Genomic DNA, 19,599 nt, shown 5'->3' with positions numbered 1-19,599 from the left:
TCAATTATACCATCACCTTATGCATTAAATTCAGCAATAATTTGGAAACTTATTAATGTCTATGGAGTATAAAACTGGACTGAATATTGGCTCAGGTCAAATTCAATCCTCATTCCCAGTAAGTGCAGCCTTTCAGAAAACTTACTAGGAACCCAGTGGGATCCAAATACAGCTTTCAGTTGTAGAAGTTTGTTAATATACATTTGAAGAAAGAGGCATTTGAAGGACTACGATGCTGCACTACTCTGCACTTGAAAACATTTATGTTTTCCAGCTCAAGGAAAAAGCAAGCCAAAGCCTCACATCAAAAATGCCCCTGTAATTCAGGGCAAACACATTTTACCTGGATGCATATTAAATTAATTTGTTACAGTTTGTATTTATTACTTTACTGCAGTAGGGACAACAGGACGTCCACAATACAGATTGGAGTAGACCAATTTATGAAGAAATCACAGTTTGAAATGACCATTGCAATGGAAAAAAAAAAATGAATGGGGAAACAAATGGTGTAGCAAATATAATTCACATTATCAGTGAATATGTGGGTGAACTACAGCACGCATTTCTTTTTAAACCCAAGGTCATCAACTTATTCACATGACTGGCTGTGAGCAGGAGGTACCAATTGTATATAACTGAACATCTCAATATTGGGATCTCCTCAGAGGTGAACAACCACCAGTGAGCTGAACTGTTGGTTTCCCAAGTACTAAAGCAGCACAGAGTCAGGACTCTGAATTTAGCAAAGAGCCTATTACAATAGATTAATGAGCTACATACAGTTTCCACATCCTCATTTAGTGGGAGAATTACCGGCTTCAGGGATGGGCAGACAGGTATTTTTCATGTTTGCATTATGTTTGAAATATATTTTGAGAAACATTACTATATTCACACTTAGAGAAATGTATGGGTATATTTTACTATTCCTTTCCCTGTAAACTTTATGTCTATCTGGAAGTGTTACCAATAACAACCCGAAAAAAATACAAAACCAGATAAGCTTCGTGGATGGTAGTAAGGCTGTGCTTGTCACGAAGCAAGTATGTTTGTCTTTCACAGTCTGGTTCAAGATGGCTTCAACTCCCTAACTACAAGAAAGTGCCTGCAATCTTCCATCTTAATTATGGTATATTGTCATAGTTGAGAATAGTAAGAAAATGTACTCTAATTAACTAAAAGACAACTCCGTTTGCATGGTAAGCATATGTAAAGTTAAAACTTTGGACAAGTTTGAGAGTTATGTGCCATTACGACCGGGATATGTTCAGTTGGTCGATGTTGACACAACAGTAGTTCAGTCTCTAACTCAGTGTCTAGTCTGATAAAACTTTTAGAAACACTGAAGACGTGAACTTCCATTTCTGCACACCAGAAATGCAACTACTACTTCTCTTACCTCCCTCCCAAAGCTACTGCATACAGTGGATAATCCGACAAAATATTAGAAAAGGAGACAGATGTGTACTATAGGATGGCAGCAGCAACTTTCACCGTCTGATTTTCTAATTTCAAAAAAGGTTAACACACACTCATACATGTAGATCGGTACTATATAAGGAGTGCACAACACAAAGCATTGACAGGAAACCTGTTTACCACTTACAGGAGCAGGAATAAAATCCCAGCCCTGGAGAAGACATTGCTTTTGTCTCAAATACCAATACTGGATTATAAAGAATCATACAATTAATAGATTCTGAACTGATTCAAGCTTTATGTCACCTTCTCAACTTCACTACAAAAGCAACATAGTTAAAACAAGACAACCAAAATCAAGACAAAGATCTACTGAAAGCAGAAGCTTAAATATCGGGTTCCAACTCTGAGTAAGCAAGTGTCCAGTGTTGGAATCACTAAAACTAGGCACGCAGTTAAGAGACAGGCCTGTGCAGGATGAGGGCACAAGTCTATAGCTACGCACCCAAATAATTAGTACGTTTTCCTCAAGTGTAAAGAATCTAGAAGCCCTCAGTAAACTCATGCCTGGTCACAGAAGACACTCTTTACAATAGAGTTGTTATATGTACGCAATGGAAGCTGCTAGACACTAAACCCTTTAAAAAAACTGCATTTATCCATCGTCTGAAAATAATTTTTCCATCCTACATACGTATCTAATTATACCTTTCATCCTTTTTATATATGTACGTATGTATTTAAGCCATGGAAACCAGGAATAGAACTGCATTTAGAAGTTTTTAAATAAAATTTTGCAAGTATCTGTGGAATGGAGATATTTATAGTATAGCAGTAAATCTTAACTATATGGCCAAAATAATCAGTAACGCACAGGTTCTTATGCTAGTTATCCTCTAAAAGTCTATACGTAATTTTTGTATATACTAGGCAGTGATAAAATGAATGTATCTATTTCAGAGCCTCAAAACTGGGGTCCTTTGGTTAGCTAGCCTGAGTGAATTACAAATTTAGTCAACACCATCTAGGCCAGTATTGCAATGTCAGCATAGGTTTATACTGGAGGTTTTATATTTTCCAATCAATTTTCCTTTGTATTTTTCATGTTGATAAGGAGTAAACAACAAAAAAAATTTCTCTTATTCATGCTTTACAATATAGAAACAGAACACAGAACTGGAAGGGAAATGGAGGTCATCGGTCCAGCACTCTAAGGATAGGCACAGTTCAAACATACCAAAACACCTCCTGGCTAATGTTTGTCTGACGAATTCTGTAAAACCTGGTAGGATGGAAAATCTAGAGTTTTCCTAGATGATCTGTCTTCCTAGCTACCTTGTCTCTGTTACAGTTACACAAACAAACAAACGTGACCTGCATTTGCACAGGTGATGAAACGGAGACAAGATATAGTGACGTGACTTGCTTGACGTCACACATAAGAATGGCAGAAACAGGAATCTAACAGCTTATTTTTGACTATCTTATTGTATCACACTGTACTCCATGGCCTTCATCCTGAAACATTCTAAAGCATATTACGGGTTGCTCATACCTGCTACTAATTTACAGTCATCTTTAGGGTGTAACATAGCATAGTGTTTAAAAGCAGTTCAATGCTGCTTTGAGTGACAGAAGAGAAAGACTATTCTATGGAATCTGCAGGAAAACAACATATAAGTAGGAAACCGTAACTACTCCAGTGTGGAATTTAACCAGAACAGTAGAGATGACAAACAATCTTGAAAGTTACAGTACTCTTCTTGATCTAAAGGATTAAAAAAAATAACAGTAATTTGAAAGATAGTTCTCTTAAGTGCTCTTAACACAATGAATGTTGAGAAAATTGGCACCAACTCAGAACATACTATGACCTGTTGAAGTGCCACCTCAGTTGCTTCAGTATCTGCAGCAGCATTCTTGGATTTTCACAAAAATTAAAAGGCTCAGTTCTGTTTAGCTTGTGATACACATCCAGCCTACACCCAAAAGTGGGATAAGAGTAGCTTCACTGCTTTAACACATTTAGTGTGTAGTGTAGGCAACACAAACGAAAACAAACTATAAATAAAGAGGTACATAAATTCTTAAACTAGAGCTGGAGGGGGGAGAAGAGATGGGACTTGTCTTCAAGATGCTACTTCCCCTCTCCCCTATTGCAAGAGATTAATAAAGATATTACAAAGAAGGGAAACGAGGGAAAGGGTGAAGTTTGTAAGACAAAGGAAGGAAATAAGTACCTGTAATTTGTCAGAGACAAAGCAGAAAGTTTGTGTGCACATGCGAACAGGTTATGCTGTTAGCACATTCCAGTGATAAGTTATATACATCAAGACTATAAAAAGTATGTGGAAAAGACAAAAGCCTATTAGATCCCAGGAGCGAAAGGTAGAAGTTGATTGTGGGGTTTTCTCCCCGAGGGCGAGCAGAGTGTCAACAGTCTTTCGAATGTGACGAATATCCGACTGCAGGATGTCATACGGAGAGCAGAGGTCAGCCTATCCCGAAGGGCAGCCATTAGAACAGAAAAAAACAGTGCATAAAATTAAAAATACAAAAATAGAAATATATTGATAAATAATTTATCACAATATTCTAGCATAAACATGTAGGAATAGTTTCTTCCTAGTATTGCCTTCGTCACTAGACACCCCAGTTTTATTTCCTCTAAATACTGAAGCTATCGTATAATAACAGATTAAGATTGAAGAGTTCCGGCCTTCAAATCCTTTCAAAATTATGCCCAGATTCACAAGGGTGAGGAGGTGCAGGTGATCCACTTATTCCAATGAGATCCACACACCTTTGTCCACCTGGGCCTTATTCAAAAGCTTAAATGAAACCAGCTGTAAAATTTTACTTATATAATAGCAAACAGTGGGTTAGAAAGCTGTTAAAAGCACAAGCAGCAGCAATATGAAGTCTCAAGAAAAAGTGCTTAAAGAAATTGTTATAAGTATGCACAATTCTCTAGTATAATAAATAATAAATAATCTAAAACTTGCTATTCAAATATCATCTTAAATGATACCCTGGGACTGAAACTGAAAAAGTCAATGTAGCACTAAATATACTTAATTTTAATAAAGTATCTAAACTGAAGACTTTGACACTAAATTCCTTAGGTAGCATTTTAAACGTTATTAGCAGGTGAGATTCCCATACTTTTTCTGGAAAATATCAGTGACTTCATGTAGCAATTTACTCTAGACTAGCTACAAAAAATGATAGGTAATAATAATATCAATACGTATACACAATATTTAACATTAAAATCAAACCAAGCAACAGCTAGTACTGTCAAAACACAAACTAAGATATACCTTTTCACACTGCAAATAAGGCCTTACTATCAACAAAAACGGTGAATATTTATGGAATAAAAACACATGAAGTAGGAAAGAGATCCCCAGTTTCAGAGGAACACTGTGTTTCTTTAGTAGCTTTTCAGTTTCGCTTGCTTAATGAACTGACAGAGCACTCAATAAATGAAGACATGGAAGTTCAGATGTCTGTTTTCTGTTAATGCAAAGTTTCAAGGTCTAGTTGGCAATAAATTAAACTTTAAAATATTTAAAAGGCCCTTCTATCCTGAAAAATGACTAGCGAAACTGGAAGTAAGAACTGTCATTCATACACAAAGAAAAAAGCAACACTTTTTTTTTTTTATTTTTCCTTTTTCTTTTTCACTTGCCGTGCCTGGTACTATCTTTAACGGGAGTTAAAAGTTGCAAAATTTTAATTTTGTTACTTAGGCCGGCAGATACACGGGGGAGGAAACACCCTGCCTAGCACCAACACTGCCATTTTTATAGTCATTTTTCAGATTTTTTTCAACTCAAAATTCTAGTGGGCTAATAAACTTCAATGCAATCATATTTGGCTTTTTCTAAAGTATGAAAACTCACAGACAGAACAAAACATGCTGATCATGTTTAAAAATGGGATAGGACTAGTACTGTATTCAAGAACATGTACATCCACAAGCTGCTTACCAGAGAACCTAATCTTAAGGCAAACAAACTACTCACAGCTATCAACTATGTAATATATTGCACTTTTACCAAAGACACCAATAAACCCAGAAAATGCTGGATTAATTTAAAAATAACATATAAGACTCGATTCCTACTTATTGCAAATATATCCCCAAAATAAATATTTAAGATACATTGAACTTAAATTTATATAAAAAAATGATAGAACTTTAAAATAAGGACTTCTTTTTTTAAAATTTTTGTCCAAAAAACAACCCCCAACAATCCCTACTGCAGTCAAATAGAGAAGGAAGCAATTTCAGAGTTCGAGAGTGAGAGCTACTAATAGGTTGAATTTTTACATAGACTGAAAAACTTGCTAACCAGAGATTAAGATATTAAGCAGTAGACAGGAGAAGCCAAAGCGTACAAAAATAGCCAACACATGCAGAAGAAACCTCCTATGGGAACTGCCATGCTGTGCTTTAGTGAAATTTAGTGAAACCTGGGGAAACCTGAGAAATGTCTGATCAGTTCTGCTTATTTTTATGTGTTCTGTGACAACAGATAATTTGGTGTTACATTCACACCTTAAGTCAAATGTTTATACTGTATGTATTTTAAAGCTCAGTATTGTAACTCTAGATTAAAATATATATATAGCTTTTCAGTAATGGTGAATGTATTTCCACTTAAATTACCAGAATTCTACAGAAGTTGTGAAATGAAAATACCAAACTAAAACATGAGATCATGAAATAGTGAAAAAGTATGTAACTCTTACCAAAAGTCTCAAAGACCGACCACCTACCCACCCACCCACCCATCCATCACAAGCACTGCCCTTCTCAATTAGGAGACTGAAATTATTACTAGTAACAACTAAAAAGATACATATATTTAAGCATTACATTTACGGACTGACTTGTTACGTCTATGACACTACATGATTAAATCATGCAGTGCCAAAATCATGCACGCAGCATAAACACAGTAAGATAGAAGTGGAACGACAAAAGCATGTTCGTGTGCACAAACCACCCTCATTCCGCGTGCTCCTGCAGTGACTGTGAGAACAAACAGCGTTTCAAAACCAACCTCCTCAAATTTTGACTCTGGCAAAAAAAGTCAAGGGTAAGTTTGCAGAAGTGCATTAAAGAATGAAGTCTGTAGTGCGTATTCACTTTGCTCAAAGCACAAATGAAAGGAGCCTCAGAATTATGCCTTCAGTACTCTAATTGACAGCGTACTGAACCACTGAACTCCATACTGTAGGCCAAATAGCGTACGTTACCGAGCACAGAACAAAAGGGACGAGAAAGGAGTCATACCTGATAAAACTTACTGCAACTTCATGGATGTCTCTTGATGAAACTATGGAGAAGTAACTGCTTACGTGAACTGATCAGAAAACAAGTGTAAGTGGCAAGGAAAATATACCTTGCATTAAACTGAGAAACATGATTACCAGTTGAACAACTAATAGGTGGATAGGAGATAAAGCACTTGACGTTCTCTGCTTGGTTGCTTCTTTCACTTTGTTCTGCCAAGTTTAGCATACAAACGCCTCCTGTTTTTTTTTTTTTTTCTGTTTGTTCTACTTAATTAGCAATTCCTACACTGACACAACTCATATTGATTTTTAGAATCGTTCTGGCTGATGTTGTGACGTAGTGGAATTAGTTTTCCGAGGAGGCGGCAAGATGCAGTAATAGCTCCCGTTAGCAGGACTCGAAAGTCACAGGAAGGGGCACAGCTAAGCCTTTTGTAATCTGAACCTTCAAATGATAATTTGAGATAAAAAAAAAAAGCATTTCTTACCATCACTCCTTTTTGTTCAATATGTGTACACCAAGAAGCTGACTGAAAATTTGAAAGACATGCCACAAGTCTCTCATTCCCACCTGAGAAATAACTTGTCCCACTAAACCCTGCTGCACCACTACTGACATGCTGGAACACAGAAGCTCCAAAAACCTGCTGTAAAAACCGCCTTCATTTTATCACTACCTTTTATCAACAGAAATGACCATTCTAGTATTAATCATGATAACTTATGTCTGTGGGGAAAGTCTTTCTTTCCTTTTTTTGAAAACAAATAACTCTAATTCCTCTGACCTGAGGAGGCCCGATAAAGGGCCAAAACATGCTCAAGTGTCTAAACTGTTGAGATGTTATATCAGTGTAAATTGCAGATCATAAAAACTAATTTGTGTCTTTGTGAAAAGACAAATTCAGCACTTTGGCTCACAAACATTCAAAATATTTTGTTGAATTTCTTTTTTGACAAAATGCTTAGAAGGTCCTACTTCTGATATGCCAGATTTGTTCATAATTGAGAACTAGAAGAAATGCAGACCAAAACTTGGAACTTGTGCCTTTCACATAACACATTGCATTTGTTTTGGTCTAAATCTCACTTATGTTTAAGTATCTTTCAGCCCACCACAAATCAGGTTGTTTTTTTCTTTTGACAGAAATATTTGTTAACATTACTGGAAGTGCATGAGAAAAAAATGCTCCATAATATGAATTACCAAGGATAACAACTACCAAGAATGAAAGCTAAAGCTTAAGTTATTGAATTGCCAGTTGAAATGGGAAAGTCCACTTCTTAGCTACTAGTATGAATACTAATTCTCATGTGGTAACTGACAAGTTGAAGAAATGTATATGAATATTTTTGTCTTTATTTACATATATTGTTACTGGTTTCATGAAAGAGCAGTTGAAACCAAAATAATTCCATAACTTTACACACATACTCATGTGATAATAAATCAGGCTCTCCTGATCATTTTTAATACCTCTGAGATGAGATGCCACTAAGAAGAATAAAACTGCATTAGAACTGGTACGTTTGACACTTTGGAGGCCACACTTCAAGACAATGAAAAATAAATCTGAAAAAATAGCTTTAATTTTTAAACCCAGAAAGTGTGAAAGGGTGCGTGCAATATAGGTAGACAAGCCTTATAGGTGGTGTCAAGTAGTGGCTTTGTAGGACATTAACAATGTACTCCAGTGAGTGGCACCACTGAAGTACTGCATGTCATTCTGAAAAATGCAGTAGGACAGACACCCCTACTTATCACACATCTACTGCCACTTGCTTATTCAATCTGTATCAGCCAAAAATTAGGAGTGTTTGTCATTCTATAGCTATTACAGAGGAGACTAGGCAATTTGACACTTTTCAGTTAACAGTGTAAAATAAAGTCTTCTTTTGTACTTTTCTAGGTGACAAAGATTTTATCTTTCCTGTCATACGTCTCCTGAGGGACACGGCAAAGACATTTTCTGAATCTTCAGGCTTTCAGATGCTTACTTGCCACCAACCAAAAATTTTGTTTTGTCTAAGAAAATTATCATTTACAAAGATCTCTGATACCCTGGAATAAAAAAAAAGGCTCTACAGGAAAAGTTAGCGGCACAACTGGACACAAGGTGCTTGTCCAACAATCATCATGCTTTTGATAGCCTTTGAGTGCAGCAAGAGCCTTGCTATTTAGTTTCTTATTTAAGGGTCAGAACCATACGCTTAAAACATCCCTTTTGCTTATGATCCAACATATCCCTTCTGCATATGATCAGGAGCATCATCTGGCCATTAGCAGAAAATGATTTCAGTGTGGCACCCATTGTACTGAAATTCTCATCTGGCAGGTAATGGCTTTCTGACGCCAGCTGGCACACAATTCCAGAATCATCTACATACCAGGTCATTCTAAATAGATGTTCATGTTCCTGAATTTTGTATTTGCAATTTTTTTGTCACGACACCAACTCCTGATGCTTATTATGACACATTTGGATATGGATATCAACTGCGTTTTTCTACACTTGGATGAAGTTTCCCAGGATCATTCGGGGGGAAAGCAATTTTGACCCAAGAATTGAATGCTGAAAGCCACAGAAGTAAGAAACCCTGCACATCAGCACAACAAAGTAATTACTTAGCTATTTTCTTGTTTTCATTTTACATGATTTGACAGTGTATTATTCTAAACCCATGGAGTTCAGAAAATACTCTATTCCATTCCATAAATAACTGAAAACAAACCAACAGGAACTATTACAATTTTAAATCCTTAAAAGAAAAGAAAAACAAACATGCAGCAGAATTTCAAGTTAATTCTCAGGAACTAAACACGGACGTATCACAGAAAAGCCTAATACCTATGGGTATTAGGGTCCATAAGTGGAACCTATTACTTTCCCATAAGACTCTTGTTTTTGAAAAAGGAAATAATTCACTGCATTCCTTCTACTGGTTTGACCAGAGGTAGTCAGCTAATGTACAACTCGTCAACCTGAAGCAGCATTAAACACACCATCTGTAGTTTTTCAAAAACTTTGATAGTTAATTGCCATACTTGTTATCACACAACTTTGTACTCTTAATATACATCCCTCCAACATGCAGCAAAGTTCTATCATAGCTCTGCAACACGATGGATTTTCACAATATATAGCAAATATATACATTTGCAAATTACCCACAGCTAATCACAAAGAATATACTCAGAGTACTTAAAATCTTATCATAAATTTACAATTGCAAGCCATTCATTTAATATTTAAGTGAGTGAGTTTTTCCCCTCAAGAGAAGTTAACACTTATTTAGATTCATAAGTTCATGGTTAGTTTATAAATCAGATTGGGAAAATCTGGCTTTGTGTTTAATGTTCTGTGCAACTCTGCATCAAATATACTTTAATAAAATAATTAAAATCCTATAAAAATCTACACCAATTTCAATGAAAGCATTAAAGAGGAGGGGAAATAAATAAATAAAAATGTCTATTCATAGAAAACAAAAAGGTATTTTTCCAGAAAGCTTACTTACAGAAATCCAAAATAAAAAAAAAATACCTCGGAGAAAAGGCATAGCTTACCCATCCGTAATATGGCATTGCAAGGATCTTTGTGAATTTTTTTGCTTTATTTCCATTTCTGAAACATCTCTTGACAACAATGAAAACAGCTCTTGGCCTTTGCTTTCCCAACAGGCTATATCCAGAAAAACATTACTTGTATTCTAATACACTGAATAATTTATGATGTATCAGAAGACAATGATTTTGGGGCTTGCTTAAGAAACACTCCATGTCTACAAGACCAAAGCACTGAGATTTTGATCTTCTTTGAAGTGAAATGTTACCTTTAATATGAAATCATTCCAAGACAATAAATTACATAACTACAAGAACTAAATCAACCATTACAACTTAGAGGCCCAGCCCATAACACTGAATTCTCAAATTACATTTATGATGAACCACTGGAGTTGTAACACAAATAGCAAAAATGAACTGTTACTTTTGCTGTCATCCAAATCAAGTGCTAAAATATAGATAAAACATAAAGAATTCAAACTGGAATTCTTTCCCATCTTTGCATTACCATCTGCTCCCCAAGGGCGGGGGGGGGAGGGGGGGGGGAGGTATGCACAAAATGTCTTTTTGTTTCAGCATTCTTGAAACACATACTAAAAAGAACTCAGTCTTAGTTATATTGTCATATGTAGGCAAGAACACAGGGAAAACACATCATGCAATTTTCATGTTTTCAGATTAAAAAGACCTTGTATAGCACTTTTACCTTCTTTTGAGGGCTATGTTTTTGAAATTAACTTTCTCTTAATAGGTACTTCTAGACCATAAGGGAGTCTTTGAAATATTCCCAATGAAACTCCAGATTTCATTACATTAGTTATAAAGATATTTTTCCTTATTAATATGAGAATAAATTACATAATAAATGCTGCCATGCTTAAATGAAAAACAGAAACCACCAAGCACTGTAATTTCCCTATTTCCAAATTTTGAAACACTTATATCTACATTACAAAACGACCTTACTCATACGTACTTTCCATACTTAACACACAATGGTTTCCTTCACATCACCACAGAAGTGTTTCAGTACAAGAGATAAGTGTGGTGTTAGTCACTTTTACAATGCATACTACAAAGTACTTAATATTGTAAAAAAAGGAAAATAATTAAAAATAATTAAGTACATATTCTAAAAGCACTAGGTAAAAATTCAGTTATATTATATAACGAAAAAAAACCCAAACTTTTGCCTAATTACATATCACCTAACTACCTTATTTATTTTCCATGGCGAAGATAAGGAGGTATTGGGGATAATACTGAATTACTAATTCCAGACAAAAGTTGCAATTCTTAAGTGTTATGACATGAGCCACTTAAACACACTAAAGTAGTGTTAAATCACATTATTTAAATATATATTTTTTAATTCTATGTCTTTATGGCTGAAAAACTGTAGTTCATAAAGTTATGCTTCAGCTTTAATGAAATACATGTGTTTCACATTTTTGATGATCTAGGTCCATCTAGAAATGACAGACTTAATTAAATTACCTCTGGTATCCCCAGTTTTCTACATGCATCCAGAAAGTTTTCCACATTTCTCCTGCATTTGGCCATACTAAGTTTAGGCTGTAAAAACAAGAGAAAAATAGTTTATGGCAAAAGAAGGCAATAACATTCATTCAGTCAATAAACTCATCTATTGCATTATTCTTGTGCTGATGCACCGTTTCCATATTTCTCCTGAAAACAATGCATAAAATTCTGTTCAACTTTTTTTTCTACCACTCTAAACCCACCATGACTACAAATACAATCTGAGTGTCTAAGTTGTGGATGCCACGTGCTTTTGCTTAATTATTAAAGTCATCGGCACATTTAGATGTCTACTTGTTCACATGCAGCTTGTGAGGTTCTAAAATCTGCCTCCTCCGACAATTTGTGATAGACAACATCGATTTTCTGGACAGCAAGTAATCTGATGAAGGATCGTGGGGAACAGACATAACCGTAATTAACAGGCTCTTACTTTTTAAATATTTTATGTACTCACAAATACACAGTAACTATACCATTTTAATGTCTCTGAAGAAGGAATTTCCTGTTACTGTAGAACTTCAAATACTACCATAATTTGTCCCGCTCAGGACTATTCACCAAACAGTTACAGAAATATGTTAGGGAAAAAAACCCAACCAAACAACAACTCACAATTTTACATTTTCAATGCAAGATGTGAAACAGTGGTAATTCCTGAATATCTACTTAAACCAAGAATTCACTATAATAGCAGGGACCTTAAACAATTAATTTTCTAGGCTAAGTTAATTTGAAGGCTGTTTCAAGCAAGAAATCATCAATATAAAGTTGAAAGAAAATGAAAACGGATTTAAAATATTTGCTTATTGTTATAGAAAACACCACCAGATTTTTACCTTAAAAAAAAAACAGCAACAAAACTTAAGTTTTTGCCCCAGAAATTCAAGCTTTCATATTTTGGCAATGTCATATTTTTACCAAAGACAGAAGTAATTTAAAATCAAGCAACAGTAAAGAAACTCCATTAGACCACCTGAAAAAATGTCTTTTTCTTAACATCTGTCTTCTTGGAAGGTTGGCTCTGAAATCCACGTGCTATTCTCAGAACTGAGTTTAGGCTGTACGTGGCAACTATTTACGAATATGTACATAAAAAAAAAAGACAGTCTAAAAATGTACAAAACCTCTTCAGAACCAGCACAGTATCAGAAATCTGGAACAAATTTCTTATCAAGAGAAGGACATCAATAAACAGAAAATATTAAGGAAATTATGTTTCAAGAAATGCTCACACACAGACTACATAGATTTTATGTCCCGAAATCTTCAGGTCCGTAGGTTTGGCAAGCCACTACAGTGCATGTTTCTATTCCATTCTGTCTGCAGGTAAAAGGAATAATTTCTACATTTAACCTAATAGGAAGGACAGGCTAATAAGTGCTGTAAGTGCTTTAGTTACATGACATCTGCTAAGCCAGACATTGCTGAGGTTAACCTCGTATTTATTCAATCAACAAACAAGGGGCTAATTTTCTTTTAAAAAGGGTCTCCTATAATAAAATCTTGTAATCATAGGATTTCATCTTGTACTGAACAAAAAGGCCATTATGAAAAAAATTTGATCTGTTGCTGGATCAGACAGAGGTGGGGTAATTATATATATACACACAAACATATATACACTATATATACATTATATAAAAATTAATGAACATTTGAATTTGTAATAATGTAAATGTTGCCCCCAACAGCAAAGAAAACATATTGAACAGCAACCTGGTTTATGTAACTAAATATCATTTGGCAATAAACCAGTAATTTTTTAACATTCTTCCCCCCCACCCCAATGTAGCAAGAAACATTCAACTTACTACTGCTGGTGAAGGTACATGAATACTTCCTACAGACCGAGGACGAACATGATTTACTAAATGGCAGAGAACTACGCCATCCATCAGAGCAGATCCCAAGTCTTCAGGCAAACAAATCTTTAGCCTTGTTTCAATGTTCTGCAAATGAAGAACACATACACACTTTAATATAGAAATGGATGAAGGGGGAAAAAAAGGGAATATATATCCTCATCTTCTCTCACGCTGTAGACACATAGCGAGTTTGGAGTTCTGTTTTACCAAGAAACACACTACCTTTATACAACTAATTCTTTAAAAACTAAAAACCACCCCCCTCTACTCTTTGTTGGTCACTGAATCACGTAAACTTCTTTAAAAGAACTCAACACTTCAAATGGTGCAGTCATAATATGCATTTATTTTTATATGTAGATATAAAAACACATACGCATGCAATTAGCTGTGTGACAGTACTACATGTGGCTCCTTCCTTTCACCATTCCCTCAAGTCTTCTACTTACGAATCTCAAGTTTTCTTTATCAGCATTCACTTTGAATCAGAACAACATTGTGTTAATCCCTGTACAAGCAGACAGTAAAAGGCAATCTTTCCCCAGTAGCCTAAAAATTACTTAGGAAGCATCAGAGTTAACAGAAAGACAAGTAAGGCAAAGCAAAACATTCAGATTTAGATCAGAATTTTTGGATGCTTGTTAAGTAAAACCAAAGTCTCATTGAAAAGAATTTGATATTGCAAAATAAAATACTTTGAAAATATTTGAAGAATTTTCCAGAAAAAAAAAAAACAACTACAATAAGATTGTTACATATGATGAGTTTCCTAAATTGTGCTCCAATCTTGAAAACATTCCAATGCTATACTTAGGGATAACTCTTAGATTAACTCTCAGAGATAATTACTTCCATTACCTTAAAATAGGTAATTCTTATTCCTAGTTGAACCTCCTTAATATCATTATTCTCTATTAATACATTACCCCAATCTATGCTGGGTGTTTTAGATGAAAATAGATTATTCTCTTTAGAATCAAAGGAGAGCGCAGGTTGGAAGGGATTTCTGAAGGTCACAGAGTCTAACAAATTTGAAATGAGATCAGAGCCTTGGTTAGTTAAGCTCTGGATATCTGCAAGGAAGGAGATTCCACAACATCTCCAGGCAGCCTCGTTCAGTGTTTCACCACCCTTACTGCAAAGAATTTTCTCCTTGTAGCTACTTGGAATTTCTTTCTCTGCAATTTGTGCCACTGCCCCTCATTCTTTGTGCATGTTTGAAAAGCCTGGCTTGATCTTCTCTGTTACTACCCTCCAGGCAGCTGAGGGCAGTCATATGATATTCTCAGCACTTTCTACTCCAAGCAAAAGAAATCCAGCTCTTAGCTTCTTCGTCATGCATCCTTTGTTTGAGTGCCCTCACCATGAAGTAGCCTCCACTGAACTCACTCTGGGGTTTCATTTTATTTTCCCAGTTTTTCTTTTACTACACACACTAGTTAAGGATTCACGTGTATGGTCTCACAAGTGCCAAATGATGGAGTGCATCATGTGTACTAATATGTTTTGCTTTCACCTGGAATTAATTCTTACATCAGAAAACATTTTTGGTATATGATACGTACAGGAAGTTACACATTAAGAATGCCTTTGAGACTTGTTTCTAAATCCGCTACAAACAGGTTTATAGAAGTTAATGAATTAAAAATTCCTTCCCTTAAAAAAGTTATTTGCCTGTTAGGAGACTATTCAGTATTTATCAGGGTGCTTTGTATTTTTTATGAGCACAGTGCACCTACAACACTATTTGAATACCAGTTCATGGTTTGAGACTAGATTAATTAAAATTGAAGACTTCAAGAAGTGTATCAATTCTCCTTCAATTTTGTCACCATTGAAGGACTGTTCTCTTTTTCAAAATCATCCATACTACACCAGAAGACCACTTGTTCCACTTAGCATGTCAAAACTATTGAATGGACCCTTTGAGTGACAAAAATCAACCAGTATTTCTTGCTGGACTCTTGCTCAAGAGTAAGTGGTGAATCACTCTCAAAATGACAACTGTCTGAAGTGACTGTGGACGTATACAAAATCAAATGGCTCAAATGGAGGAAAAAAAAGTATGTCTTTGAAGAAAACGTTTTATGAAATGGAGCAATTTCTGTAAAAACACACAACTCTAAAGAAAAGGGGAGAATGTATGGAAGAAATACCAATGTTCTCACAATATATGGCTCAGGTGAAGAGGTTGAGCTAAAAGTAACTGTGCATTTAGATTTCTAAATAAGGAACCTGAGTACTTTAATAGCTGTTCCTTCTTGTTTAGTGCCCATCTTGGTTAAGGCTGCAGGTTCTGTGAAGTCTCACTAAATTGTAACATACCATGAAACAATTCAAAAGCAAAATACACTAACAGATATGTTTATTCAATAAGTATGAACGTAACGACTTACATGTTCTGGGCTATTTGCTTGTATGGTACATAATGAGATGGTCTGGAGGTTGCTTCTCTCACTGAAGGACCCAGTATACCAGAGTAAACTTTATTAATCTGAAAAATCTCACTATGTGCTTCTAAACAGGGCCAATCTTCTAGCTTCTGTCACCACTTCTTGACTTGTAATCAAACTTCTCATAAGAGAACTTTCATTTCAGGACACGATACTTCAGGGTGAGGGCAAAGAAGGATAGTGCATGGAGCTGACAGTCAATAACATTAATCCACTATTACTGGTAATATCTAATACTAATACAGTGTAGAGAGATCTTTAAGTCTCTGTGACCGTGCCTGATATGGTGAATAACCTTGTTTTACCTTTTAGTGTGAGAATTAGCTGAAGTAACACACAAGGCAGGAACATTGAGGACATTATTTTTAGGAACAATTACCTGGGGACTTGCTACATACTTGTGGTAACTCTTAAAAGAAATGAAAAAAGATGCGTTGATGCTGCTGACTAGACCATGTTCAGAAGAACTACATCCTACTGCACTTTATTACTGCTAATTCTGTTTTCTTCTCCATTACCAATAAGTCTGTCTCATTTAATTCCTGCATCTCATCCTTTTGGCACTATCCAAATTCAGAATTGGTAATACGCAACATTCAATCAACTACACTGAATCTTCAACAAGATCTGTTCTGTTTCAGAAATTCAGCAAGACAAAGTAAGATTAATCCAGACTTAAAGCAGGTGAGGGCCTGAGGTAAGAGAATGAAGATCTAAAAGTCCTTATAGTTCTACATGAAACCCAGCTTTTAAACATTACTTGGTAAGGAGAAAAAAAGTGAACCCCCTTGCTTTAAAATTAAATAATACAAGACGTGTTATTTAAAATAAATGAATAATTTTGGAATTAGTCATTCCATAAAGCTAATGACATAAGAACAAATAACCTTGTAATTCGGTTGCGGTATCAGTCACCTAGCACACTTTAAAGAGTTGCACTGTGTTTAGGAGTACAAAGATATCATCCCTTCTGTTGGTAACATGAAATAACAGGAAAGCTTGACAGGTTCAGGCTCGCAACATTCCTTATGGCAAAGGCTGTCATCTTTTTTTTGACACAAATTGGTGTCATATAAACAGTGCTACCTAGGTATTAGTTGTGTTAACGGAGACTCTATGAAACCACATGCAGCAATTTTTGCATCAGCCTCTAGCTTCTATATTCAAGTCAATATATCAGGAAACCATTTTGTATATTCAGATCTTCAAGTGCTGAAATATTCCTTTCATATCTAAGAAAGTTGTTTCAAGCATTAGTTATCTGCTTTATAAAAAGTTTCTAACTTTAGCTTTAACTAATAGATGTCATTATGCCTTTTACTTGCTAGATGGAAGTATTCTCCAGCTGTTAGGAAATAGTTTCTAGACCTCTCTACCTCTTAAGTGATCACTTCTTCTTTTCTGATGAAATTAAATAAATTCTTACTTCCATCAGTGAAACGCATGCTGTTTAACTGTATGTCATTCAGGTAACTCCCATTAAAATTTCCCATTTCTACAAAACCTTTCCTAAGTACAGACATCTGACCGTGATAAAGCATTTCAGGAATAGTCTCATCAACGTGATTTGCAGAAGTAATATTGCCTCATTTAACCTTTTTAATGTTCTTCTACCTAGACAACTTTCCCACAGAAAAAAATAAAAAATACACTCCGTTAGCACAAATCAATTCTACCAACACATACCTCACGTAGCTGTTCCACAAGTTCTCTCTCTTCTCTCATCTGCTCCATTTTCCTTCGAATTGTAAATTGTGGGTCTATGGATTCCAAATTTCTTTGTGGTCTTAAGAACACTATGATTTTAAAAAAAAGACAGATTTTAGTTTAAAAATGAACACCTTGATTCATTAATTTCTAAATGAAGCAAAATCCTTAGGCACTGTCTCCACCAAAAACTGTTAGAAAATTTCTCTGTCCTCAGGAAGACAGAAAAACCAGATCTTGGATTACAATAATAAATGGATATTTTCTGGATATTGCTCTGAATGGCATCATGCGCCATCAGTGGAGTGGATAATTTTTCAACCAAATCCTAATCTCAACCGGCAAGGTTTGGCAGATGATTAAGTACCAGCACTGTCCCTTAGAAATTCTAATCTGTACATAACTTTGTAGGTAACCTGGCAGGAAACATTCCTTTAAGTAGAACCCTTTCCTACAAGATGCTGAATTGTGTAACAAGCTGTGACAAGCATCTTCCTACACAGGACAAACTACTTACTAGATAAGGTTATACTGAACCCCCCCCCCCCCCCCCCCCCACCCAAGATTAATGTAGGCAGACTTAGCCATTCAGTAAGTCTGCCTACATTAAAAAGTCATGTTGCAAATGTAGCATTGCACAAACTCCCACCAACCCTAGTTCTGTCAACTGTATCACTTTGCCCACATACAGTTCCTTGAAATAATTACATGAAAACTCCGCATATATGCACCTCTACACTTCCTTTTTGTGATCAACGACTGTTTTGAATGGTTCTGAAGAACAAAATGTACGCCCAAAATACAACTGTCACCTGTTTGCCACTTTGCTTGCCATCTTGTTTCACAAAACGCTACTGTCAGCTGTTTGCCACCCAAATTATAGGCTAACTTGATTATTATGGAAAATTATACTGCTTAAAAGAAAGATGCATTTTGTATTATTACTTTCCCACAACTCTCCTTCTGAACGCAACAGGAGACCCTAAGTACCAATTAATTGGGTGGAAAGTACAAAGCCTAGAAACCTTCGTTTTTACATACAGCTACTGCTCAGTCCCAATTTTGTTAGTTTAAGGCCATTAAAGAAAGAGATGATAATTTCTGGGTTAATAAGTAACAGGACAGGAGAGAGCAGCCTTTTGTTTCCTAAAAGGCACATCAGAAAATTGGAAGTGTATGAATTGCCAATAGCACCTACCAGAGGAATGAAAAATGATTAATTACTCTTGACTTAAGAAAGGTACATATGGGTGTAATCACAGTAATTCTGATGTTCCATTAAAAATTGTGGCATGTCAATTGTGTTTGGTTGTGATCTGGGTAATAGGCTGAATTTTAAAAATCAGTCCTCAAAATACATAACAAATTAAAAAGTGAACTCCTGGTAGAAGGAAATTTCATCTACATTCTGACCAAAATTAAACTGTTTAATGAAGCCCCCAAATCAGTTCAGAGCCAACGTACAAAACTGTACCCTCTGATACCTAGGGCTCAGATAAACAAGACAAAGTTTCTGCAGGATAAATACTTTGAAATGTCAGACAAATCTAGTCACCAGGAATCCTGTCTAACTGTACGCAGGTTGGTTAAGGAACAAAATTAATAATCTAAACTACTTCTCTGTCCAAAGGGACAGACAGACACCACCTAAAGCAGTCCAGCCAACAGGCTGTAGTTCTTTCCCTTATTTACTAAAAAAGGCATTTAAGGCAACAAACTCCTTACATATCCT

General features: G+C 35.5%; 1 protein-coding gene across 1 annotated transcript in view; it reads right to left on the bottom strand.

The window, feature by feature from the left end:
* LRCH1 (leucine rich repeats and calponin homology domain containing 1) overlaps positions 1-19,599 on the bottom strand; it is a 136,481-nt gene that overhangs the window by 8,325 nt on the left and 108,557 nt on the right. Inside the window, exons 16-18 of the mRNA XM_082483849.1 lie at positions 17,847-17,956; positions 13,654-13,791; positions 11,795-11,872 (exon numbers count right to left, since the gene is read on the bottom strand). Of these exons, the coding sequence (XP_082339975.1) occupies positions 11,795-11,872; positions 13,654-13,791; positions 17,847-17,956 (326 nt within the window). The remainder of the gene's footprint in view (positions 1-11,794; positions 11,873-13,653; positions 13,792-17,846; positions 17,957-19,599) is intronic.

This window comes from Vanellus vanellus, assembly GCF_965231255.1.
Source record: "Vanellus vanellus genome assembly, chromosome: 1".
NCBI classification, from domain to species: domain Eukaryota; kingdom Metazoa; phylum Chordata; class Aves; order Charadriiformes; family Charadriidae; genus Vanellus; species Vanellus vanellus.
The sequence above is the reverse complement of the archived record's forward strand: the minus strand, read 5'-3'. Positions and strand labels throughout refer to the sequence as shown.